General features: G+C 36.7%; 1 protein-coding gene across 6 annotated transcripts in view; it reads left to right on the plus strand.

The window, feature by feature from the left end:
• The first annotated feature begins 4,208 nt into the window (after positions 1-4,208).
• HGF (hepatocyte growth factor) overlaps positions 4,209-27,214 on the plus strand; it is a 60,615-nt gene continuing 37,609 nt past the window's right edge. For 4 of the 6 annotated variants that reach the window (XR_014948549.1, XR_001558599.3, XM_015878383.3 and 1 more), the window contains exons 1-5: positions 4,209-4,487; positions 17,455-17,620; positions 21,513-21,625; positions 22,069-22,183; positions 26,601-26,743. Coding sequence is in view for 4 of the 6 variants with exons in the window: in XM_015878383.3 (XP_015733869.2) it covers positions 4,412-4,487; positions 17,455-17,620; positions 21,513-21,625; positions 22,069-22,183; positions 26,601-26,743 (613 nt within the window). In the remaining 2 variants the exon portion in view is untranslated. Of the gene's footprint in view, positions 4,488-9,848; positions 9,934-17,454; positions 17,621-21,512; positions 21,626-22,068; positions 22,184-26,600; positions 26,744-27,214 lie in introns of all 6 variants that reach the window. The other 2 variants (XM_085554248.1, XM_015878541.3) reach the window with 2 other exon arrangements.

Consider the following 27,214-nt stretch of genomic DNA (forward strand, 5'->3'; position numbering starts at 1 on the left):
TTTTGTTCATAAACTATGACACAAGCTGAAGGAAAAAAAAAGCTTTTTAAAGCTGGATAGTTTAGACTACTGAATCCACATGGGATTTTATCTGTGAATGTATGTAGATTACTGCCTACATCTCAGAGGGAGGTGTAGCTCTTGTCATCATCCTGGAGTCTCCCTGGTGGGTAATCATCAGCAAGAAGCCTCATCTGAGATGCCAGACTCTCCTGCTTCACTGCATGGGGGTGTAAATACTTGACTGGTGGGGTGAGTTTGCCTTCTGGGACCAGCAATTCAGATCTGCAGCATTTAATATGATGACATGCGAAATTCTTTTGGCTGAATCTAAAATGTTGGACTCAGGGGACAGCTGAGCTTCGGCATTCAACTAAACATACTAATCCCTGTGCTGGGATCTTGTTATCCTCTTCTTTTCCTTTTTCCTTTCAATTTCCATCCCTTTCCCCATTTACTTTTTTTTTCTTTTTAACCTGCCTAAATAAATCTGGAGCTGGAAGGTGCCATGAGACCAGCTGGTCTCTGCCTCAGGTGCCTTAGCAGGGCTAAATTCTGCTTAAACTCTGCCTTTCTAAGCAGCATTAAATCTCCCAATCCATACTTTTGTCTTTTCCTTTCCTAGTCTCAAGCTCAGTTGTTTTTTGGATTTTTTTTTTTTTTTTTCAGGACAGTAAAAAAAAAAAGCTTCTGCTTATAAAATGAAGCATAAATGAAGCATATATATATATATATAATATATATATATAATAACACATATATATATAACATAATGTTATATTAATAACATATATGTGTGTGTGTGTGTGTGTATGTATGTATGTATGTATATATGTTATTTATGCTTCTCAAGTAGCTTGTATCTTTTTCATCAGTCAGCTCAGTGTTGAATAATTACTATGCATGCTTGCTTACTTTGTTGGTCTTACTATCCAATGGAACTAGGCATAGAAATTGTTACAAAGTAGAAAGGTTTATTTTGAACACAGCCGGTGATTCACATGACAGATAATGGTTCATATAGAAAAGCTTTCCTTTAAAGTTTATTTAGACTTGGTACTACTCTTTGTGTGTGAAAATTCCTGCCGAAACAGTGAATATCTAGCATTTCTGGGTAGCGAGTTATATCTGAAAAAAAGATCCAACTGTGGTTATGGTCAGAAAACAAAATATAAAAATAGCGATTTCTATGTATTTGGTCATGTCTGCTTACTTTTCCAACCAAAATAAAACTTTTTTCAAACTCATTATTAATGTAGGCAATCCAGAGCCAATATATCTTTGGTAAAATATGTAACTCTTTTCTTTTTAAATATAGTTAGATACTTTTTAGATATAACTGTGACACATAACAGGATATTCTCACATAAAACCCACAACTTTGGTTACTGTATAGCTCTGTAGTTTCTCTATGTGCAATCTAAGTCCTGACATGGAATTCTTTTTAGAAAGGCTAAGAATGAAATGTGATATTTGCAGACATTCTTCATACTGAATTTCATTTCAAGGTAAAATTTCACTGAGCAAAACTTAAATATTTTGTTTCTCTTGTAAAATGCATGTGGCAAGAAGACACAGAAAAAGGATTGTTCTACATTTTGCCATATGCAAAGCAGGTCCATAAAGCATTTTGAATTCCCGGAGCCAGATGCAAACCTATGCCTTGACTGTTTATGAATGTAGCATCTGAATGTAACACCTATAGGATATTCTCCTTTCTAATCTCTCTTCATTCTCTGGCCTTGCACTCTGAATACACTAGTTTTCTCTAGTCAAGAGCATCTGTGCCCATGATTTTAACTCAGGCAGTATACAGGACAGTGTATTAATAATGGGAATCCATATAGATAAATATTTTATCCATCAGGGAACACCCTAGTCTTTATGAGACACAGCAGAAACCCTCCTCCATTTCAAGACAAATGTGACTACAAGACAAATAGTCCCCCTTAAGGAAGCCAATGGCAAAAAATATACTTGATTTTAATGGTGCATGATTCTGTGCTTTATACAATAAAAGGTCACTCATCACATGCATGGACAAGTCAAATACATTTGGTGAACAGAACATGGATATTTGGGGCTCAGCATGGTGCTATGATTTATTTATTTTTTTTCTTTTTTTCCTTATTGTTTATATTTATGACCATCTTAAAGCACAGGAAGAAGAAAACCAGAAATTGAGATACCCATATTCTATTATTCGCAGTGGACAAGGATTCCACACAAGGTCAGTGGCACTGGGAATACAACTTCTATATTCTCTCAACTCCTTGCTGTCCCCTTTCTTTTTCTTAGCAAGACAGCCGTTCTCAAATGGGAATTTTTTATTTTGCCACTAGGCATAAATAGGGTGATAGGAAAGAAGTGTGAATATAAATACATACATACATACATAGATATATGTACACATGTAAATATAAAAGAACATATATACACATACATATACTCATATATGTATTTTTGGGGAATAAAGAAAAAGAATGAATGCAAGAAAACAATTCATACTTTTTTACTTCAAAAACATCCCCACTGTTAAGAAAAGCTGCTTATCAGCAGTTTGGGTAGTAAATCTGGGCAAGGGAAACCGGTTTGGAGAAGGAGACCCATTTATGACCCATATGGCAAGGGTCCACATGCAAGGCTCTGATTTATTTGTGGAAAATTGAGAGGAACATTTTCCTGATGCCTGTGTTGCTACATGCTCATGCTATAGACAGTAGGTGGGTGCATGGGACAAAGAAATGGTTTAAATTAAGGCAAAACTTTTCCTGAAGTGTTTATTTTTGCACACCCACATGTCGGAAGGCCAGCCTCATGACTTTAAACAAACACCAGTGCCATTGCTTCCACGAAGTTAAAATGAAGTGCAAGAGAAGAATTACAGTCATTTTGTCTGCGATGGAAGGAAGAATGAGCCTTGCTACGGACTGAGGTTTGCCACCACAGAACACCAGACAGCTGATACTTGACCTTTAGATTCTCTTGAGTTGCCACAATTTTGGGGAAGTGGCACTTGACAGATGGCCAATGAGGGTGAAGGAAAGGCCAGGCCAATGGCCAAGGGGAGTCACAGGATGAAAGGTGAGTTTCCTAAGTGGTCTGGCTTTGTCCCTGGCTGTGGGGCAGGAATAGTACTGCTGGAACAGCCATCCATGAAATTGGCTGATGAAAAGCTTGATACAAGTGTGCTTGACAGCAGTGTGCGCTTGCAGCCTGGAAGGCCAACTGTATCATGGACTGCATTAAATGAAGGGTGGCCAACAGGGTGAGGAAATTGATTGACTCCCTCTGCTCTGCCCTTTTGAGGCCCCACTTGGAGTATTGTGTCCAGGCCTGGGGCCCCCAGCACTGGAAGGATGCAGAGCTGTTGGAGTGTGTCCAGAGGAGGACCTTGCAGATGATCAGAGGGCTGGAACACTTCTATGAATAAAGGTTGAGAGAGCTGGGCTTGTTCAGTATGGAGAAAGCTCAGGGGAGATCTCAGTGTGGCCTTCCAGTACTTAAATGTAGCTTATAATCGGGAGGGAAACAAACTCTTCATGTGGGCAGATAGTGATTGGACAAAGGGGAATAATTTTAAACAAAAAAGAAGGGATATTTAGATTAGATATGTGCAGAATTTATTTTATTTTATTTTATTTTTTTTACTCAGAGAGTGCTGAGGCATTAGCAGACACAGGCTCGAGAAGCCAGGGATGCCCAGTCCCTGGAGATGTTCAAGGCAAGATTGGATGGAGCCCTGGTCAGCCAGATCTGGGGAGTGGCAACACTGCCTATGGCTGGAGGTTTGTAGCTGGATGATCTTTTAAGATCCCTCTCAACCTGAGCCATTCTGTGATTCTATGATTCTATGCTACCAATGAATAGGGTCAAGGGGCAGGTGGAGAAAGGGAGAAGTCACAAGGGGAGATGTCCAGAGGAAAGGAAAGGTTTGTTCTGGCTGCAGGTGAGAGAGCAAAAGGGCTGCGAGCCAGGATGCAGCAGGGTGAAAATCTGAGGGACTCTGCAGCAGCAGGGACGAGCCCTGAGACAGCGGTGGGGGACCTGGCCCGCCCGGTACTGGCCCTGAGCCCCGGGAAGAACTGCGGGAGGGAGGCGGTGGGGGGAGGAGGGAGGAAGGAGGAAGGCGGTGGGAGCCCTCTCCTTGGGCCGTCTGCGGGGCGGGTGGGGAGGCAGCTCCCGGGGAGGGGAGGGGGAGAGGAGGCAGAGAGGATATGTTGTTGAACAGTTTCTTACCGTAAGAGGGAGTTGGGACCCAGATCTTTCCAGTTAATCACACAACAAACTTAGATCATCGCAATAAAAAGCAGCTCGGCTCGCTCTGACTCCTTTAGTGACCGGCTGTGCACAGGGTCCTTCCGAGGAGACATCTCCTCCCCGCCAGCCGCCGGGGGGGGCCGCCAGCACCATGTGGGCTACCCAGCTCCTGCCAGCCTTGCTGCTCCATCAGCTGCTGCTGCCTCCCATCACCATCCCTGCGGCAGGTTAGTTCTTCTATCACTTCTTTAGAGGCACCCTCCACCCCTCGCTAGCTCACAGCTGCATCCCTGTTCCCCTCTCTCCCTCTCTCTACCCGGCGCCCCTCAGCTCTACCTGCGCTGCACCAGCACATAGCACGGCTCGGGGTGAGGTGCTGAGTGCCAGTGCCCATCCCGGGTCGTCTCGGGACAACCTGCGCTCGGCGGGGACAAGCTGGGTGGTGTAGAAGTGTTGCTGCTTCCATCACCGCCCCACTCGGTGAGGGGCGTTCGGGAGTCTCTCAGGACAGAGAGATCAGAGAGCAGGAGGAGGACGTTTCATCGTTGCCTGTAGTCAGAGTATGAGGAAACATCTGCCTATAATTGCCAAGTGCTAGGATAAATGTTAATTTAAATAAACTGACAAGGAATACCCAAAGCATAAAATTGTATGCTGCTGAAAGGGAAAACCCTTGCTAGAGTACAGCAGCACAAACGTGCTGTTTCCAGGCTGAAGTACTTGTAATTTCATTAGACGTTCCCGATGAAATCCAGGAGCGGAGGGGGGGGGGGGGCGAGTGAGGGGGGAACAAACAAACAATAAGTAATCAAGTGCTGGAAGCTCTTTAGCTGAATTTCTTTCCTGAAGTGTCCCCCTTGGACTGGATATCTGGAGAGCTAACTCTGTATTTCTATTGGTCCTCTGGGGAGATGCTTGAGGAAGAAAGTTTGCAAAGGTTTCTACAAACCTTTCCTTCCTTCCTTCCTTCCACCAACATTGTTCGGGTCAGACCTTTGCACAGACAGAAACAAAAGGCAGCCAGAATTCAGGGAAAGGATCTGCCAGGAGTGAGTAGAGAGAGAGCAGGCGCAGGCAGTGTCTGGGTCCAGGGGTAAGGCTGGAGAACATTGGATATGGCAAGTGATGTCAGTGGCTTCCAATATATGATTCAATTTTCTAGTAAAATAATAAAAATAATTGTGTATATATATATATATATATATATATATATATATATATATATATATATGATATAAAATATATATAGTATTTTTAAGTGGAAGAGTTTGTGCTCTGAGTGTGCAAGTCTAAAAAATGAAATTAAAATAAAATAAAATAAAATAAAATAAAATAAAATAAAATGGGTAGCATCATATGCAATAGACATGTAATTTTTCCCCTATAGTAAGAGTGCAGTTCTGTCATGTGCTGAACATCTCATGAGAGCTTATATGTTCAGTCTGCTCAATGCTGATTCTATTTTCATAGGCATTAGAAGCAGGTGAAACAGAGACATAGCCACTATACTACTGCACTTTTCTGAATGCCTTTTCCACATACATTACAATTTCCATTCTATGGACATGTGACCTTTCAGTAAATGTGATGACTAGAGCTAGTTAGGAATTTTCTGAGAAAATATTGTGGTGTTTTTTTTTTTTTACTAGAAAATGCTGACCCATCAAAACTTTTCCATATAGACAGAAAACTTCTTTGGCCTAGCTCCCTGATATCAAATGAAAGAGAAATTTGCATCAAGAAACATTCACAATAGCTTGGAGTACCTGATGGTGAACAGTTCTCACCTGGGATAGAAACTCATCAACTCATGAGTTTGGAAAAAAGCACAATAGCCTTGTGTAACTTCATTTGGCCAACCAGACAGAAACTGGTGTACAGCCAAGTTCATAAGCTAGGTTGTACTTAATCCCTTGATGACTAGGATGATTTCCTTGAAAGAGTCCTTGTTCTGCCTGACTGTAGTCAGATCTGTATTTTCCCAGGCTCAGTCTAATATTCTAATGGAAGAGATTGGGAGGTTGATACTATGCGTATCAGTAGACTAATGGTTATGGTTGGTTATGGTTGTACACTAACCAATGGACTCTTCAGTTTAGTGTATGGTTCATCCTGATGTGGAGGGAAATTAGATTTCCTAAACTTCAGAATTTTTCTTAGAGTAGAACTTGTTTTCTGGCCAACTTTCATAGTGGCAGTTTCTTGGCAAAACTCCCTTCCTTAACTTTCCTCCCCCACCTAACTTAATCAATCCTATTTTTTTTTGTTTTCTGGACAAGAAAGATAACTCTTACCACATACTGCCATTGTAGTTACCTTGGTTTGTAAAAATAGATGATTCTCAACAAATTTTCCAGGATTTTACAATGTAAGGAAGAAGAAGAGTTTTGAATTATTTTTACTGAAAGGTTTTCAAGAAAGCTTAATATATGTCTAAGTATTTATTATTTTTATAAATGAAAAAGCTAAGTGATGAAAACAATCAATATATATATATAGATAAGAAGTAATGCATACCCATACTCTATTCTATTAATTAAAAAAAATAAAAATAAAAATAAATAAAAATAAAAAGGTTGAAGAAACTTTCATGCAAGCAAGCTGTCCATCCCAAAAGTTTTGAGTTTCTTTATTATATGTAGAAAAGAAGAAGCTGATTTGTGAAAGTGATAAACATACAAGATTTCTATAGACTACTTTTCTAGTCATTGTCAACATCCTGTAAGTTTCTATCACTTGCAGAAATAAATATGAAGCTCATAACTGTATGAGAACAACAACAAAAAAATCACACTGACATTCTTCAGTTTTCTTAGTATTTCTTTAGTGAAGTTAATCTAGTGAAACTGAGGCTGCGTGTATAATGAAACTAGACAGGTATATTGCAGAAGAAGGAATGCTAAAGATTAAATTAAAGACTTTTTTTCTGCAAAAGACTGGCATCAGAGTGTTTTTTTACCATTATTTCTCAGCACTTTCTGTAGTTCTGATCATTTGAAAAGTTTCTAACGAAGATGTGGAAGTTGCACTTAGTTCCTATAAATAACTTGCTTCAAAAAATCCCAAACCAATAATCGATATATGAAAGTTGTGTATCCCTGTGGTCTGCTTAGCTGCATATATTTTAAAGTTTAATGTGATTTATACTTCCCCACCCCAGCTGTAGATAGTCATTATTCTATATACTGTCAACAAAGCAAAATGCTACTCTGCCAGTTGGAAGACTGTATTCCTTCTGTTTAATGGAATCCTTTTGGTGCTCAGTGCCAGGGGCTGCTTGTTTTGCTCTCGCATGTAATACGCTCTTACCCCGCTTAACAGATTTTCTGTTTCTATTAATGCTATTTTCATAAGCAACCTAGCAGGCGAACTTAGAGTTGAAAGACATGAGATTAAAATGTTGCATAAAACTCTGGAAAATTGTGCATTGAAGTCAAGAAACGAAAGCCTCTTATTGGAGGAGTTCATCTGTCATTATTGTAATACTTCAACTGAGGCCAGGGTTGGAAGGGAAATTCACAGACTCCCTCAGAGAGCATAATATCTCCCTTTTGGATCTTTACACTGAACATTAGTTTGCCACTTAAGCATTTCAAACTTTTCTAAGGCAGAATAACCAGGCTTGTTGATGGGTAAAAGCTTTATGTAGGGGGGAAAGAGTTGCCATGAACTTTTTGCAATTGCATGTAGTAAATGAGTACTGGAATTTCACTTTCTTCCATCAGTCTTGAGGTGGGGGGTAGAAGGATAGAGGCTATAAGGCTGCATGGAGATGAGAAAAATTTCCACACTTGCTTGGAAAGCTGGAATAGTAGCATTGGCATCTTCCAGATGTGAGCAAAGTTTGTACACTGCAGTAAGAAATTAGGGCAGCTACAAAGCATTGTGAAGGAATGAGGATATCCTTAATTTTTCTTCATGTCTTTTTTATTTTTTTTTATTTTTATTTTTTGGCAGTCCCATTAGAGGATAGTAGAACTATTCCTGTATGTGATTAGTACCCACACGTAAAGCAGTGTGCAGTGAAGCAGAGCTAGGAACATACTCGAGATTAGTCAGATGTTCTGGCAAAATCTAGCTACAGGAGACGAAGCTAAATGAATTGTGGGCCTCCACCCATGTGCTGCCTGATGTGCCTGGCCATGCCTGGCAGTCCTCAGAGCTGCTGGCACAGTGTGGGACTGGCTGCTACATCCATCTCCCATCAGCTCCAACTCTTCCTATGACTCCTTGTTTGGGCCAGCAGCACATTTTTTATGTATACAAGATGTAGCAAAGCTCTTAACTCCTCATACAGGTCCATCTTTGTTTTGCCTAAACCGCTGTCCGGTCTGCTTGTGCTTTTCTTTTTATTCCCCCCTCCAAACCCTGGCACACTAAGTTGTGGCTAAGACCCCACTGCAAATGGAGCACACAATACACAGGGTTCCTTGGAAAAAAAACATCACATATTTATAAAGATTGTGGAATGCAATGCGAAATAGAAGGGATTTAATTATTTTGCAGATGCATAGGGAGAAAAATCTTACAAGGGAAAAAGTTCTCTGTAATTTAGCCAGAGGTTAGATACAGCAAGTCAGAGTACAAACTGCAGACTGTTTGTTTCTGCCAATGGGTCTCAGCATCCTGCTGTGCAGATAACCTTTTCCTGGAAGAGAAAGAGCTGTTCTTTTGCATCTACCATCCAATTATAGAACATGCTATCAGTTGTTAGCGTTATCCTTTGTTTCTTGAGATTTCATGCTGACTATAGGAGAGTTACAAAGGATGGACTTTACAAACACTTGAAGTTGGGTTCCAAAGAAAATGACAATCTTTGCAGCTGCTAATGAGGGATATGTGTTCATGGGTGTGTATGTGTGTGTGGGTGTGTGACTGAGTGGTAATATGCAACATAAAGCCAAAAAGAAATATATTCTTTGCATTTCCTGAATCTGCTCAACAGCTAGACTGAAAGCCAATATAAAAATAAGGAAAAAATTATCCCTATATTATATATTGCAAACTGCTTTCTAAAAATTGCAGACTTTTATTTATTTATTTATTTTTCTGTGATGGCTCTTTTGCCAAGAAAATAAATTTCGGAAAAATAATCACACGATCCTCCAGATACCTTTCTGAGAAACAATTTAATTGTGACAAGCAAGAGATGACTCTTTGGACAGCTGGTTTTATTTTGGTGACATTCCATCTGTAAGCTGACTTCAGTACTTATGGGTATGGTTGATAAACTTTTTCATGCCAAATTATTATTTTACATAAATAAACACATTAAACCTAATCTGGTTTCTAAATCTATTCAGTATAAAAAGTTATTTTCTTGGGCACATCTCAGTTGTTTCAGTTTTTCATTATGACTTTCCTTCTTTCTTTTCTTCTTTCATTCTTTCTTTTTCTTTCTTTTTTTTTTTCTTTCCTTCCTTTCTCTTTCTCCCTTGGTTCCTTGCTTGCTTATTTTTCTTCCTCTCTTTCTTTATTGCTTCTTTTCTTTCTCTCTTTCTGTCTCTCTTTCTATCTTTCCTTTCTATTCTTTCCTTCCTTCCAAATGACTTCTCATTTGGAAAAGATGTTCACTTTTTGCATTCTAGACAGGAAATTGGAGATTTCTGATACTGAAACATGCATAAGGAGAAGTCTATTTTGAAATGAAAGCAAGTTGAAACTAAGTTAAAAGTAAGTTAAAATTATGAGTATTAATTCACATTATCTAATTGACTCTTCTAGACTTGATTTAAGAGAGAAAACTGTCTTGAGTGAATTTGTTTAAAAAACTGCTTTCTAACTATTCTCATAGATATCAATTATTTCATGACCAGTAAATGATTTTGATATCAACATTCACCATTTATTTATTTTCAGTTTTTACAGTGACCATACTTTTATGTATTAAATTACAGTTAGCATATCATATCTGAAACCATCTTGTGACACCCATTTTCAAGTTTGTTTTCTCTTAGTGAAGTTGGTATATTTACAGTATTATACTGGGGCCTGTATCAATACACAGTTGACCCTTGATACTTTATATCATTTGAAAAGCATTACCCTGAAGATACACTGTTGAATTTAATTCAAAATATTTCACAAATCGTATTTTATAGACATGCTGAAGACCTCACCACATGCTGAGAACTACTGTTTTATACTCAATGATTTTTTACTTTTATACAGGGTTTGCCAAGAGCACATCTATGAATATAATTAAGCTTTATCTTTTACTTTTGTATTACATTTTCACTATTTACACTGAGATAAGATTTAGATTTGCTATCTCTTTCAAAAAAAAAAAAAGATACTGAGATACTACATCATTTTGCATAATTGTCTTTGTACACATTATCAAGTTATAAAATTTGCTTGTATTTTTCTTCCCCTCCTTCAGATAGTTATGAATATATTTTCTTGAGGATACTGTTGTTTTGTTTTGTTTTTTTAAGTATAGTGTTTCTTGTTAAAAATATTGGAGATATTTACAGTATTGAACTGTTCTACCTTTTATTTCAGATGAAGTTAAGCTTCTTATGCCTTTTTCCTGAAGGTCTTTTACATGATGCATGGTGATCACATATGAGAGACCTCATCAGGTCTGATGAGAGAGATGAGGTCTCTCATATGTTTGTGGCGTCCAGGGGATCAGGCCCAGCCAGCATGGGTTCATGAAAGGCAGGTCGTGCTTGAGCCAACTCATCTTCTTCTATGGCTGGGTGACCAGACTGGTAGATGAGGGAAAAGCTGTTGACTTAATCTACCTAGACTTCAGCAAAACCTATGATATTCTCTTTCACAGTATTCTCCTGAGGAAACTGGCTGCCCGTGGCCTGGACAGGTATACCCTTCTTTGGGTAAGGAACTGGCTAGAGGGCTTTGCCGAGTGGGTAGTGCTTAATGGAGTTAAGTCCATCTGGTGACCCATTACAAGTGGTGTCCCTCAGGGGTCAGTACTGGGGCCCATCTTGCTTAATATCTTCACTGATGACCTAGATGAGGGAACTGAGTGTACCCTCAGTAAGTTTGCAGATGACACCAAGGTGGGAGGTAGTGTTGATCTGCCTGAGGGTAGGGAGGCCCTTCAGAGTGATCTAGATAGGCTGGATCGCTGGGCTGATGTGAATGGGATGAGGTTAAGAAGGCCAAGTGCCAGGTCCTGCACTTTTGCCACAATAACCACATGCAGCGCTATAGGCTTGGGGCTGAGTGGCTGGATGACTGTGAAGAGGAAAGGGACCTGGAGGTGTTAGTTGATGCTCAGCTGAACATGAGTCCAGTGTGCCTGGATGACATGGAGGGCCAATGGCATCCTGACCTGTATAAGAAATAGTGTGACCAGCAGGTGGAGAAAGGTAATCATCCCCCTGAATTCAGCACTGGTGAGGCTGCATCTTGAGTATTGGGTTCAGTTTTGGGCTCCTCTCTACAAGAAAGACATCGAAGCCCTGGAATGTGTCCAGAGAATGGCAATGAAACTGGTGAGGGGTCTGGAGCACAAGTCTTATGAGGAGTGTCTGAGGGAGCTGGGATTGTTTAGTCTGGAGAAGAGGAGGCTCAGGGGAGACCTCATTGCACTCTGCAATTTCCTGAAGGGAGTTTGTGATGAGGAAGGGCTTGGCCTCTTCTCCCAGGCAACAAACAGGACCTGAGAAAATAGATGCAAGTTGTACCAGAAGAGGTTTAGATTGGACTTACTAAAGAACTTTTCCTCTCAGAGGTTGGTCAGGCACTGGAATGGCTGCCCAGGGAGGTGATGGAGTCACTGTCCTTAGCAGTGTTCAAGAGGCATCTGGGTGAGGAGCTATGAGATCTGTTTTAGTGGCTTGTGGTAACAACAGTAATGGGAGGATGTGGACTAGATGATCTTGTAGGTCCTTTCTAACCTTGTGATTCTATGATTCTACGATGGTAAATTTCTGATTTCTGCCTCTGCCCCATGTTCAACAGCATCTCCCCTTCACAAATTTCATGTAAAATTCAATACTCATATTTCTATCTTTTTTTTTCCTAGTTTGATGGAAAAAGTTCTGTTTACTTTTGCTTGCAATGATGATTGTTCTTTAAAAAAAAAAAACAAAAACAAAACAAAAAAAACAAAACAAAAAAACTAATTTAACTCAATTATCTGTTGTTAAAAATAATTGAATATCTTAATTATCTTTTAATTACGCAAGGTCATTTCATTACAAATATGATACGGAAATAATGAACATCACTTTAAAATAGCTGCTGATACTACAGAAAAAATTATATATCTTCTATATTTCTGAAACAACACTTTATAATTGTTTCACTCAAATACATTTCAAATCTTAAATCTCTCTCAGTTTTATGCACAGTATATGGAAAAATAACCTCTTTTCAATTTTTCTCCCCATTGTTGTCGTATTTTGCATTTTGTTGTACTATTTGGGAGGATTGCAATTTATTCCTTAAATTTAGACATTAAGGTATCCTCCTTTTCTTGATTCTTCTTTTCCTCAAAGATCTAGTTTGTTTCTGACATCCAACAAACATCCAACATGAATAATGACTAGTGGTACTGCTATGGGGCTGTTATTTTCTTCGTAACTAAAAATTGTAAACATCTTTTTCTATCTACCAAATGAAGATTTTCATCCAACTTACTTACATCAGTAGCTATCATAATAGAAGAAACATCTTTCATTATCCTAGTCGGTTGAAAGTTTAACACAACAAAACAAATAACCACTTGGGAAGTGGCTGAAGTTCTGAAAGATATAATCCAGCTCTACAAGTGGTCAAGAAAAATAAGGAAATAAAACTCCTTACAAAAACAAGATTTCATTAAGGATCTTGATTCAAATGTAAACCTTGAATTTAAATTTATTTATCTTCTAATTTAGAAAATTTGGTCTTGAGGCATTATGTGTTTGTTCTAGTTAGTGAAGTGGGATGCAAAAGTAGAAAGAAAGGAATGAGACGTCTCACATTATTACAAGTCTCCATGATGTGGTTCTTTAATAAAACACTAACTATTGCATACATTGGAGTGAGCCTTGGAACCCTGAAAACTGACATGTTGAATGAATCACTAGACTTGATTAATAAAAGCTTTGTGTAGTCTATGACATGTCCACAAAAATGAAGATTTTTCAAGGGAGACAGGAGAATGTTCCAGTGCTTTGTAAGACTATAACTCCTAAGCCTAAATACACAAGTACATTTTAAAAAGTTGGACTGGTGGAGGAAGGAGAAAGCAATTACCAATGAAGTGGACAATATCAGAGAATTTAACAGTAAAATTTTCCTGTAGACAATACAAGTAGTATTTTGATCTCAATATAATGTGCAAAAGTAATCTTTAGGCCTTTTGATATCCTGTATGCTCTTGATTGCTACAACATTGGTATAATTTGGGTGATATTAGTTTTTTACTATGAAATAAGTGGGAAAATAAATCCTTTTTGGTCAGACTAAAACCTGAGAGTCTGAAACTTGACTTGCTAAAGTATTTGAGCTCTAAGTGGCATGCAACTAAATTCAACCTAAACTTCCTGGCTGTCTTGTAGCTTACTATCAGACTTACTGTTTTCTACTAAGTGTAATATTTTTGACTGAAGTGTGAAACTTACTGACATAGTTTCAGGATTGGGTATGGTGGTGGTATGGCGATATTTTGAATATAAATATCTTTTTGGTGTGGGAAACAGAGCCAAGAAAAGATAAAGAATATGACTCTGCTGCAATTTCCCCACCAGACCAGTCATTATGGTTAACTAGTCCAATGCATAACGGTTAAATAGGTTGTAGAATACAGGTGTGACAACCACCTAGTGAGTCTTCCAAGTATTGCTGCAAAATGATAATTTTCTTTATCACTGTTTACCTATTTGGCATAGACCAAGACCACTCCAAGAGAAGTTGTTTTTTGAAATATTTTCCCCCAGCTGTGATTAAGTTTGAGTAAACTCACTTAATACTCCATATCTCAGAAGACTATAGAAAAGGTAGTAAGAGAACCTAAGTGTTTTTTTCTTATAGCTTACAGTAACATGTCTTTCATTGTGAGAAATATTTATTTTAAAGTGAATATTTTACAGAGTTTTGGATAGTGGTAAATGCTCCAGTGGGAAAATTGTGGAGGTCCTAAATGAGTTGACAACATACTCACACACTGAAGCATCCTACTAGAGTCACTGTGGTAGTTTCCATTTCCCTATGCACTGTCTGAGCTCTGATTTTTTTCTGTCTGAAAATTCTCCATGGTTTCTATCATGTTAAGAGGAAGGAAAAGGCATTGCCCTCAACTTTTTCAGTAATACTTTGAGTCAGTTGAGGAAATATATTCAGTTAGGGGTTGTTTCTGTTGAGTTAAAAAAAAAAAAAAAAAAAAAAGAATAAAAAAATGTTGGTTTGTATTTGAGTACATTTTTTATGTTTGAATTAACTGTTATTATTTCCAAATTTAAGTGGAATGTCAGACTTCTTTACTAATATACATACAAATACAAGAAACATCAGAAGGCATGGCCCACAAATTAATGAATAATCAAAGTTTAAGAAGCTGAAATAAATGTCCATCACTAATTAGGAGAACTATATAGAGAATATTGCACAGTAGCCTTTAATGTAGAACGTTAATGGGACATTATTCTATTTGAGATATTATGAATTAAAAGACCTGGTCTGAACCAATAAAAACCATTTTTTGTTTTTGTTGTTGCTGTTAGAGCTGTAAAGTTAATGCTTTGCATTATTCAGATGGTTCTAACAGAGTTACACCATGTATTTGGCGCTTCGCCTTTTGGATTATAGGCAAAGTCATAGAATGTTGTTTGAAAGCTAAAGTAAATCAGGCTGTTATGAATTGCTAAATGCAAGATCAAACCCATAATCCTCTTTGGACAACTGCTCAGGGAAGAAAAAAAAAAAATAAAAGCTTTACTGTGAATTGTATTTTTCAAACAGAACAGAATTTCTTGATTTTTTTCTGATTGATATTCTTATTTTTGCATGCTAGCTGGTGAGTTTGAAAAGCTGTTATCATAGGGAATAAAGATAATAACACTTACCAGTAGATGGGCAATGATAGCATCAGAAACTAAAAGAAAATACTTTAATATTTCTGTACAAATTCTTACCTTCACTTGACATAAGTAAGGTCTGATAAGGTCATATACTGGCTGAGACAGTATAACAACATCTTGTAAGAAAATAGATTGAGACATTTACCACAAAAGCTTAATGGTAGACTTGTTTTTCTGTGGTTGTCTTAAAGAACAGATGCAATTCTTATTACAGCACTTTGGCTCTTTCATAGGTACATAAAAAAAAAAAAAAATAAAATAAAAAAATAATAAAAGCAAGCAGCTTCAGTGCAGACAAAATAGTTTCCAGTAACAGTACTAATACTTAAAGTCAGAGCCCTATCATAACATTTCTCTAAGCATCATGAGTCATTTGGGATATATATGTGCTGTGCAAATTCAAGGCTGAAAATGCTTACGATAACTGACATGGATCCCAGACACAGCACCAAAATTGTTAACATTTGAACTTTTCAACAAAAACTTCCTCCTGTAAAAATAATAGGTACTGAAACAGGTTGCTCAGAGAAGTTGTGGATGCCCTGTCCCTGAAGGTCAGGTTTGGATGAAGCCCGGGGCAGTCTGATCTAACAGGAGGCAACGCAGCCCATGGCAAGAGACTTGGAACTGGATGATCTTTAAATTCCCTTTTGGCCCAAGATTTTCTATGATTCTGTTATTTGGAGGGAAATTAATAATTTGTTTTCTGAAAATACTTGTGTTTGGAATTAAAATTATGATCTATTAGGTGCAGGGGAATAGCATTGCTCACCTTCAGCAGTTTTAAAAAGAGAATGGATGAGGGATTTTTTACAGATACACTGCAACAATGAAATTATTTTACTTTGATCTTCTCTTTTCACTTTCTCACTTAATAACTGAACTTTGATTGATTCTACTTTAAATTTTTGTTCTATTTTTAGGTGTCTTAGGGCTAACTCACCACTGAGAGGTACAATTTAACTTAATCCAGTAAAAATGTGATCTCTTAACAATCTGAATGGATGTTCTGTGAAAGAAACATGCTTCTTCAACAGTATGTGCAGCTGTCAGTAACTTAGAGTCATGGGGACCTCAGCTATTGGAGCATTACACTTCATGGAGTTATTCTGAAATTCTGTGCAGAGTGTACCAATGCAAATTTGCTATCTATCTATGTGCACTTTTCACCAGTATGAGAAATAACCTGTATTTTATAAGAACACTACTATGTAGGTCATTAATTAAGGAATTCATTCACTTCTTCCCCCTCTCCCCCCCACCCTCACCCCCCTACACCCCACAGACATAAACCATCTAATCTAAAAGGATATAAGAAACTCTCTCCAAAGGTACTCATCTACCTTCACTGATAATGGAGCAGCTTATAAAGGCAGACTGCTTTCTATAAGAAAAACAAAAACATACACATACATATAAAATGTATATATTTTTTTAGAATTTTTTTAGAAAATTTGTGCTTTTTTTTTTTCCCTTGTAGAGTACAAAGACTTTTCCTCTTGCACTTTAACCATACTTCTCTAGACAATCTTTTCTATTTTAAACACCTCTCCTTGGGTCTTTCAACTGAGATATAGAAACAGATCTTTTTGTAGAAATCTTTCCAAAGTGTGAACTGTTTACACACTCTAGCTTATGTCTCCCCTCCTCTTTTCTGTAGGCTAACAGTTCATTGACTTCTAAACCCAACACAAAACATTGAATCTACGCTGGAATAACAAATGGCACAAGTAACTATTTTGTGTTACTTCTAGGCTCAAAATCTGTTATTAACTTGTGATTTAAAAGTTTTCTGTTTTAAAACAGTTTATCAGGTTCATATTGTGATTCTCTGCAATATTTATATCCTTCTCATTCTGATTTTAATTCCACTATCCATCAAAGGAAGACTATTGTTTAACTTTGTCACTTCAATTTTTCATGGAAATATTTACCATAGAGTTTTCAAGATGCAAAACAGGCATATCTCAGGAGTTCTGAAAAAAAATATATATATATACTCAGATGAAAAATTTTTCTCCCACCTTTTTTGAATATCATTAAATCCTAAATTTGAAATGAATTTTTCTGTTTTTTCTTCCACACCAGCATTTAAGAATGGAGATCACCATTCTCATGTATCTACTTGTACCTTTTTTATTTGCTTCTTTCTTAGAAGGTAAAGGAAAAAGGAGAAATCCTCTTCATGACTATAAAAAAACAGGCGAGTTGATGCTCATCAAAGTAAACAAAACACTGGAAGTTAAAACCAAGCTGTTAAATACCACTGAGCAGTGTGCGAAGAGATGCAGCAGGAACAAAGGCCTTTCATTCACTTGCAAGTAAGTAATGTAGCTCTATTGCTATTACATTTTTCCTAACAGATTCTTACATAATGCTCTTTGGCAGAGCATCTTACTGTAATTTTCACCAGCTGTGGCTTGTACTGAGGACAACTTAAAGGTTGCACTTAAAAAATAAATATATATATATATATATTGGCATTGTTCTACCTGCCCAGAGGATATCAGTCCTTTCTAAAGTTGTTCTGTCCTAGCTTGTTCAATCTATAATCCTTTCCATAATATTGCTGAAAAAATGTATGGATGTTAAGTTGTGGATGTCTTGTGCTGCACTGTAGCGCTGAGTGAACGTTTCTGGGATTTTTATATCTCTTACAAAATGGATATTGTCACACATCACAGCTGCAGTACTTCAGCACCACTTCAGACCATATTCTGTCTTCATTCTTTACACATTACTCCCACTGAAGTCAATGGGAACTTCACACATGGAGCACAGATACATGTGCTGCTAAACTTTGCTGGCAAGTACTGTGAACCTGATACAATGGAATCAAACCTTCTCAGCTACATAGTCATTATAAATACACGATAGCTATTCTGCAGCATCTGCTGTCTCTTTCAAACACATAATACAGCTGATTGCTTATCTGCCTAATACATATTCTCTATTCTCTACTATTTTTTGGAACACATCATTGTTATTTTTCAGTGTATTAGACTTGAATTGTCCCCTTGGCCTCTCTTTGTCTAGACCATTACCAATAGACGAATAACATGAACACTGGAGAATCTTGGAGAGAATGAAAGGCTCCTGTACTAGTGAGCACTGGGCTAAATGTCAGCTTTATCTTAAAATATAAGAAAATGTACTCTTGCTAAAATTGAAGCTAGATCAAACCGATAATGAAAGCTCTTTGATCCTTCTTCAAGCTTTTACTTCCAATGCTGTGAGATCTATTTTGTATTATTTCAGACTCTGCCTATTTACATATGTAAAAAACAAGCAGAGTTTACAATTTTTTGTGAAAAATATTTTCCAGACGCTAATATTTTTCACATGGTACATCTGATTCTTTTCCCTATTGGCAGACCTTCCACTGACACCATTGCCAAGTGAATCAGGTTGTACTCAGTGAACAAGAGAATACAAGAAGTATTGTAAAATTAGATTACACAGTATAAAAAATTCTGAATAATGCCATGAAAACAACAATTCTCTATTCCAACATCTGCTCAAGGAAATTGTTTCAAACTTTTTCTGGTTGTAGCTGCTCTGACTAGTACATTTATTTGTTCTGAAAATAAGTAGGTTAATATATTCAGTAATTCTACTTTATATGAATAATAATGCAAAACATCTCTGCTTTTCCATTACTTTTTCATTTTTGAAGATTTTTTTTCTATTGGGACAGTCAGTCCCTGCCACTGCCTGACAGATTCATTAAGGGGCAAACTCTGCCATAATCAGTCAATAAAAGAATAAAGAGAAACCACTAGGGACCTTGGGAACAGAGCTTGGAAGAACAGTACTCAGAGATAGCTGTATCGCAATCAGTCACATAGCTCTTTTGAACTGAAGATGAAAAATAATTATAGATCTGTCTCCTCATGCTCTGAAATACACAATTTTCTCCGCACTTGTTCAGAAGCAAAGCTAGCAGCAGAGGTGTAGTTGATTACTCTGTGCTATCACTATACAGAAAGAAAGATTCTTGGGATTTCCATTTAGCACCAGATGAATCCTGTTACAGTGTGCATGATTCTTTGATGCTACTATAAACACATGTTTGACATGTGTTCTCATTTAAAAAAACTTGTAATTACTAGCTTACTGGTATCTGTGGGAATACTAAATAAATAATACTTTTTATATATTTGATTGTATATACCTGAATTTATTGGCATTTTCCTGACTTCATTCTAGTAATAGTACTGATCCAAACAGTACTTCTCTATCACTTAAATAATTGCACTTGTGTTGTCACTTCCTTACTTACAAAGCTTTGATAGTCTTATACACTGTTATCTTTTCACATTCTGTTTTGTCTTTAAATTTCATATTTAGACAGCAAGAGATTGGATTTTAGACCACAAGACTCCAGTACCTGATCAGAAATTGTACTGATTATCTCAGTATGCATAGCAATAACAAAAAATGTGATCAATAGTATCAGTAAAAGAAAGTCCGAGAATTTGTCTAAATATGTTGACTTAAAAACTGTAAAAATCTGCATGATTTGTGTCCGAGAAAACAGCGGTAGAAACTTTGATGTGCAAAAGTAGATGAAGCCAAGCTGAAAGGAAACCAAAAGGCAACTGAAAGGCAAAAAATGAAAGAAATGTTTGTAAACAGTGCATTTTGCATTCCCACTTTAAAACGGAGGAGGGAAATGGAGTATGTAGTTGGAAAGGCAGGAAAGGTCAAGGTTATTTTTGTGAAGATGGAGTTGGAGGCACTTGGATATACTCATATTTGAGAACTAGCCAGGAGAGAACAGAAGGCTGAACAAAGGCAGAAGGATGAAGGTTAGCAGGTTGGAAACATTTGGAGTCAACAGAGTAGAGAGAGCAGTTGGATGAAAAATCTGTTTGGTGATGGAAAAGATAATGAAGAGGATGTTTGAAAGAGGGGAGATTGGATAGGATCTTGTAATATTTTAAACTAAAGCCAGCAAGATCTCACACAGAAAAACTTGTGTGGCAAGAGGAGAATTAAAAGGAAATCAAGAGCTGTATGTTGGAGATTCAGTGCACAGCCAAAGTAAGGATAAGTGTAAGTGTAAGTGTAAGAATCCACATGTCTTTTGCATACTATCAGGTAGTGTTACAATGCCTTATCTGATCAGAAGAAAATAGCTGAGAATATTTGGGATTACTGATGGCTAGTACAGATTTGTTGTGGTTTATAGACAGTAGTGTCATATGAGTGATTTGTTATTTTTTTCTACTGAAAAATTAAGGGGAAAAAAAATTCTTTAGTTCTTTTACTTTTGTTGATTGGTAATTGCAATAAATGTTGTCCTCCTCCAGACAATCCATCTTCAAAAACCTTCAAAATATTTTACCTACTGTTAAGAAAATTCCTTTCAAAATACTGTTGAGAGAAGAACTCCTTATATTGGTAATTAATAATTATAGATAGATAGATAGGTAGATATACAAAAGTGGTCTTACTGTTCTAATTTCTGCTTTCTATTTTTGTTGTTGTTGCTATTTTTTGCTCCCTTCCCCCCCCCTCCTCGCCCCCCCCAACTCCCAGTTCTGCTCAGTTCAGCACACTGTGTACTCTATCCTTGAAAAAAAGCAGTTAATAATAATAATAAAATTAAAAAAAAAAAAAAAAAAGAAAAAAAAAGAAAAAATAGAAGCAAAGCAAGGACAAAGTTTTGTGCACTATCAAAGTTTAGATTATTTGTAAAAATAAAAAATAATAATCTTGTTTTCAAATAGTTCTGTTGTTCTGGGCAAGAAACAGATCTTGTGCTTGAATTTTCCTCAAGCTGTGAATGTGCTATTACTGTGAGATAACTCTTTCACAGGCATATTTTAAAGGAAAACAGGAATGTTTTAGTCTTCCATTTTTGTTTTATTGTTTTCCTTCCCAGAAAGTAATGCAACTAGGGACACAAAAACTCAGTCACATTTATCTCACTTTTAAAACAAAGATCTTTAACAACAAGGGAACTCTTAGATTAGTGTGAACAACCAAGCTAGTATTTAATGTAATGGCCACATAAATTTAATTTCTTTGTTTCTTTGTTCTTGTCAACACAGTTGTGGGTTTAAATAGTAATTTGGGCTGTTTCTCTGACTTTCCCAGTAAAAATAAATCTGATGTCATTGCAATCATTGCATGCTCCTTGGCAAGCCATGTGTCATTATTATAAACCACACAGAGATTTTTTTCTCATCCAGATTTTCTTTGCAGGGCCTTTGCTTATGACAGAGTTACAAAACGGTGCCATTGGTTATCCTTCAACAGCTTGACAAATGGTGTGAGAAAGAAGCAAGACCATGCATTTGATCTGTTTGAAAAGAAGGGTAACTGATTTATTTATTTATTTTTCCAACTAAGGATGGGGGATAAAAGCTGAGGTCAGTCAGTGACTTTTTGGGTGTAGATATTTTCTGGAAATAAGGTGGTTATATGCATTCTGAACATCTTACATCTTTATTTGCAAATATCTTTTTTTTTTTTTTTTTTTTTTTTCCCCCATTTCTTTTTTTTTTCAGTGATAATATGGTAATATTTTATTTATTTTGGTAATATTTTCAGTAATGTCCTTTGTCAAGTTAGTGTTCACAAATTTAGAAAGAAACAAGAATGCAGGTGGACAACAAAAGTATGTTTTGAATAATGATGCCTCTTAAGTTTATTAAAAATGTAGTCTTTTTATGTGAAAGCTGATGATGAGCTTTATTTTTAGATACACTGGTAAAGTGTTTAATGAAGGTCCTAATTTCCCTTCCTTTTCTTTCAATAGATTATGTCAGAAACTGTATAATTGGAAAAGGAGCTGAGTACAAAGGAACAATATCTGTTACCAAAAGCGGTATTCAGTGTCAGGCCTGGAATTCAATGATCCCCCATGAGCACAGGTAAGAGTTCAGGAGCAGAGACAGTGGGAATAATGCTCAGACAAATTCCACAAAGCACAGCTTGACTTATTAGCAGACACAGAATTTATGAGAACTATGACCTTAAACAACAAAATCTCTTAGGAGTATTCTTGCCTTTCCCTGAGAGATGCCATTCTCCAGGTTCCAGAAAAAAACAACTCAAACTTTCTCCAAAGAGTTCTCTCCAATACCAGCTTGTTTGACTGGATCCCTTCCTCTCCTGCATTGGATTTTTCAGCTGTTCATTTCCTTTTGATCTCTTAGCTCCTGGCAGTAGCAAAACAGCTGCTTTACTTCAGCCTGGAGTCTGGAAGTTTATCAGTTTTCTAATGAACTCCTAGGAAATGGGTCATTTAAAAAAATATAGCATAGGAAATGAAGAATGGTAAGAATATCAGCCCACCTATTTGATCAGTGTATAATTATTGTTACCACATTTCATATAGTTACTATTTATTCTGTTCTATTTGTAGAATATATTAAACTCTATAAAGCACTTAGACCAGGCAATAAATACATGAAAGGACTGAACAGATTATTTAAATCCTTTCCTTCAGATTGTACGAGCAATAACTAAAGACTGATGCAGTTAAACTTTTGATTTTAAGATCCGGAATTGTGAGGAAGTGAAAACATATCTACACCCTGAGAATAGCCCCATTCCAACTACATTAGGTAAAGAAAAGGGAAGAAAACAAAAAAACCTGGTGCCAGGAAGAGTAATGATAAAAGCAGATGGAACCATGGCAAAAGTTTCTGGAAACTAGCAAAAAAAAACAAAAACAAAAACTGAGGCACTTGTATACTTTTTGTCTGTTTCTGTTTGACTCTTTCCATTTGGGTTTCAACCATTTCAATGATAAACCCTACAGAGGCAAAAAAAAAGATGTTTTCTCTCACCCGATAGTTTCCCATTCATACTGCTGACTTTTGATCTCTTCTCCCAACATCAGCACTTTGCCTAGCAATAGCCAAGCTGGAGACTGCTAATGAGGATCTGGGCTGTGTACTGCACAGTCCTGTCCTGACCAAATCTATCTAGAGTGCAAGACCAGAACTTGGAACAACTTTAAAGGGCAAAGGATACTTGGGATCTCTCCTCTTACAATGTGTCACAGAGTTGAGCCTCAGGCTTGAACTTGACTGGACTTGATTGCTTACAATATAGATGGTAATGTGTCTGATTTTCAGTGTTGGACCAGACCATGCTTAATTGTGAACATATGATAAATGCCATCAGCTCACACGACAATGACCTCTCGAGACTCAACACTATGAGGTATACAATATTCATCTTTTAGAAGTGAAACAATTCTCAGTAATCATGCAGGGATAAGCATTAATTTCATATAATATACTTGTGACTACATAATAAAAGAAAGAAATATGTCACTAAATTACATTTTAATACATAGCAAACATGGCTCTATATAGTACAGTTGGACAGCCACTCTTCTGTGATGAATTTTATGAGAATGACTTTTCTCCTCTCTTGTGCAATAAGTTTAATTTTTAAAAGGTCACTGGATAAATGAGGTGGCTGCTTGCTAATTTTGTTTTTCAACATCAGAAAATATGATTTCATCATCAGAGACATGAGGGAGATGGGAAGAAGCAGACAGTAGTGGTGTGTTTGGAACTTATTATTATGAAAGGCTTAGATTTTTAGGTCAGTTTTTCTCAACATCTTATTATCACAAACTGCCAGTTAGAAAATAAATATATTTTTTCATATTCGAGGGAGAAATATATTTTACTGATTTTTTTTTTCTTGATCTTTCCAGCAAAATTTGAAATAGCTTCAAGCTTTAAACTTGTGTTTAAATTTAACTAATGATACCTTTAATTATTTTTTCTTCTGGTATCACTCCTCATTGAAATCAGGATCAGATTATGTTAGTTCCTATCTTAACACAGATTTCAAAACTCTTTCTCAAAATTTTTGTTTCTTAAGCATTTATTACCTAAATGGCTAAATCCGTATAAAATTGGCTAAAGCCAGTATAAAAAGAGTCAAAGAGAAAAGGTCTGAGACTGGATTAGCACTTCACATCTTCCAGCTGCTTAAGCTGTGGTTAAATCTGCTTTTACTATTACTCTTGCTGGCCTCATCTTCTGGCTCTGTTTTCTTTTTCCTTGGCTAATATAGTTGAACTTAACAAGTATACAAATTTAAAAGTGGCTCTATTGGATAATTCTGGGTGAGCCATTAATATGTCTCATCTCTTCCTTCCTCAAGAATATTGCTTCCATATATGTTGAAACCAGTTATCCGTGTGACCCATCTTGACTTTTTAATGCTATCCTCTAACATTTGTTTTGATGTTTTAACGGTAGATATGACATAATTTGAGAGGCTTATATTTTCTTATGTTCATGATTTTTTAAGCTGAAAAATTTTCCAGAAGGAAAACGAAATATTTTTTTATTTTTTTTTCTAAACTGCATTGACATATCACATGAAAACATACACAGACTGTAACACCTCATCAAAAACAGTTGTCCAAGATTGTCTTTTCTTAATTTTTTTTGAGAGTTGGAAGAGGGAAAATAGAAGCAAAAGTTTAATAAGTAGTAGTCGTTCTCTTCCAGCATCAAAAATGATAAAAGCACTTTTAAGTACTGCTTCCACATTGCCTTGACTAGAACCACAGTGTGATTAACAGAGCTATTTTCCACCTCAGTTAATTCAAAGATTACATTAACTAGAATAAAACATGATTGAAATGTAGCTTTGGAATTTTTGGAATTTTCTGTTTGTCTGCTTTTATATATTTATTTATTCATTCATAACATGGCATTTGCCAAGGATAATAGAGACCATATATTTCTCATTTGCTTTTGTATATAAACTAAATCAGTGTTTGTGTATAAAGACTGTCCCCGGTGCTCCATTCAAATTCCTGAGCTCAAATATCTACATTTGTTCAAAGAAAGTTAGATTAATTTTTAAAGCATTTTTTTCTTTAAAAATATAGATATTCTTGCATTCCCTTGATGACTAAATATAATAAAAAGCCATAAAATAAAATAATAAAATAAAATAAAATAAAATAAAATAAAATAAAATAAAATAAAATAAAATAAAATAAAATAAAAATTGTTTGTTAAAAAAGTGCTGGATATTTTCAGAATAAAAAGTGTATTTTATTTGTAAACTTCCCACAATTTAAGTGTATTGAGGAAAAAATGGAACAAATGTTAGAAATCACAGAAATTAAACTAAATGTTAACTATTAAGATAAACTGCAAGCTTTTTTTTCTGGTCCAGAATGTGTTTTTTTAAACTGTAGAATTTAGCACTACACTGCAATAAATCTGACAGTGAAGGAACACTGGGTTTGACTGCAATGTGCAGGCTGAGCAGTGATGAGATCTTAGGTTGGGCTTCTTACCATGGTGTTAGCTTTTTTTGTCTCTAGAATACATAATGTTAGACAGTAAGAAGACAAAACCTTGATCCTGGAGACTTCATATTTGTTGGTCTGGGCATCAACAGGGAAGTATCATACTGAAAACAAGGCCAAAAATACAATAACAGCACACATTTTTGCTTAAAAAAAGCCAGAGTCCTTAAGATTGCCCTGAAAACCTCTAATGTAAAGGAATAAGGCTATTGTTATTTAATAGGGCTTTATACCAAAAGAAAATACAATGAAAGGGTGAGAAAATTTTTGTCAACGAGGTAGCTCCTAAATGACCCAGAGTGTGCAATAACACTGACTAATCGGGTCTTTATGTAGCAGATCCTATGGTGACATCAGTGGGACTTGTGTCAAAACATGCAGCAAGACACTGAAAGAGGGATCTGGGGCATTTTCTGTTTCTGGAACAAAATCCAGGCATGGCTTCAGTTAGTGAAAGCATCTTGGCATGGTGTGACACAGTGCTCAGCCATGCTCATGTGGTGCTCAATTCCAGCTGATGCCTGAGCAGGTATGGGACATATCTGAGGTCATTATGGTGCAATGGTGTATACACCAAGCCCAGCTGGGCTGAGCCTGCTACATGTGCACAAAGTGTACATGAACAGCAGGTCTTACATGCCAATGAATCGTTCTTCCATTCTCATAATAAATTTACCGTCCTTATCCTGGGGTCTTCTAGAGCCAAATAAATGGCTAAAAATACCTGAAGAATAGGAATAAAACTTGCTAGAGTAAGCTTTATTTATTATTAAGAGAAATTGTCCCAGGCGTAGGCCACTGGTTGAGTAATCCTGACCAAAGATGTGTATTCGTGTATGGACACATATTTGGATGTGTGCATTCGTGTAGGCAGGGTGGAGGGAAAAGGAAGCAGAAATCCAATTGTTTCTAACTGTTTATAAAAATAGTATGATTAACACTGAAATTTGCATGCTCTGATGCTGTAATGATTGTCATTTTAAAACTAGCTTTTTGCCTTCGAGCTATCGGGGTAAAGACCTGCGGGAAAACTACTGCCGAAACCCCCGAGGGGAAGAGGGAGGGCCATGGTGTTTCACCACCAGCCCAGAGATGCGCCATGAAGTCTGTGACATCCCCCTCTGCTCTGAAGGTAAGGCAGGGCTCAAGCCAAAAGGTGCCTTTTTTTGTACAGAGAGCAAGTACACAGAACTTCCATTAGCTTCTGTAATACTCATCTATGGTCTTTGCAGTAAGGAAAGATAACTCTTTAGCTAGAATGAATGCTGCTACACAAAAAGCAGTTTGAAGAAAATATCTTAAACAAGCTTCTGGGATCACTAGCTCTTGCTCAGATCACAGAGAATTTAGAACTGAGCTGACTAAATTAGAATTTAGAATTGTGCTGACTGCACAAACATGTCTCTTATTTCATTGTCTAATAAAGAGTGAATCCATTAACAATTTCACTACAACAGCTGATAAACTTATCTAGTGTAAAATCAGGTTTTTGCCTTTTTGATGAAAATGTATAAGTAGTGAATTACAAGGCAAATGCGTAAAGTAAAAACATATTTTGGTTTTCAAATGAATTACATAAATAAGGAAAACATTTAAGAAAGCC

Source organism: Coturnix japonica, chromosome 1 (genome assembly GCF_054131305.1).
Source record: "Coturnix japonica strain WE chromosome 1, WE-NBRP24, whole genome shotgun sequence".
NCBI classification, from domain to species: Eukaryota; Metazoa; Chordata; class Aves; order Galliformes; family Phasianidae; genus Coturnix; species Coturnix japonica.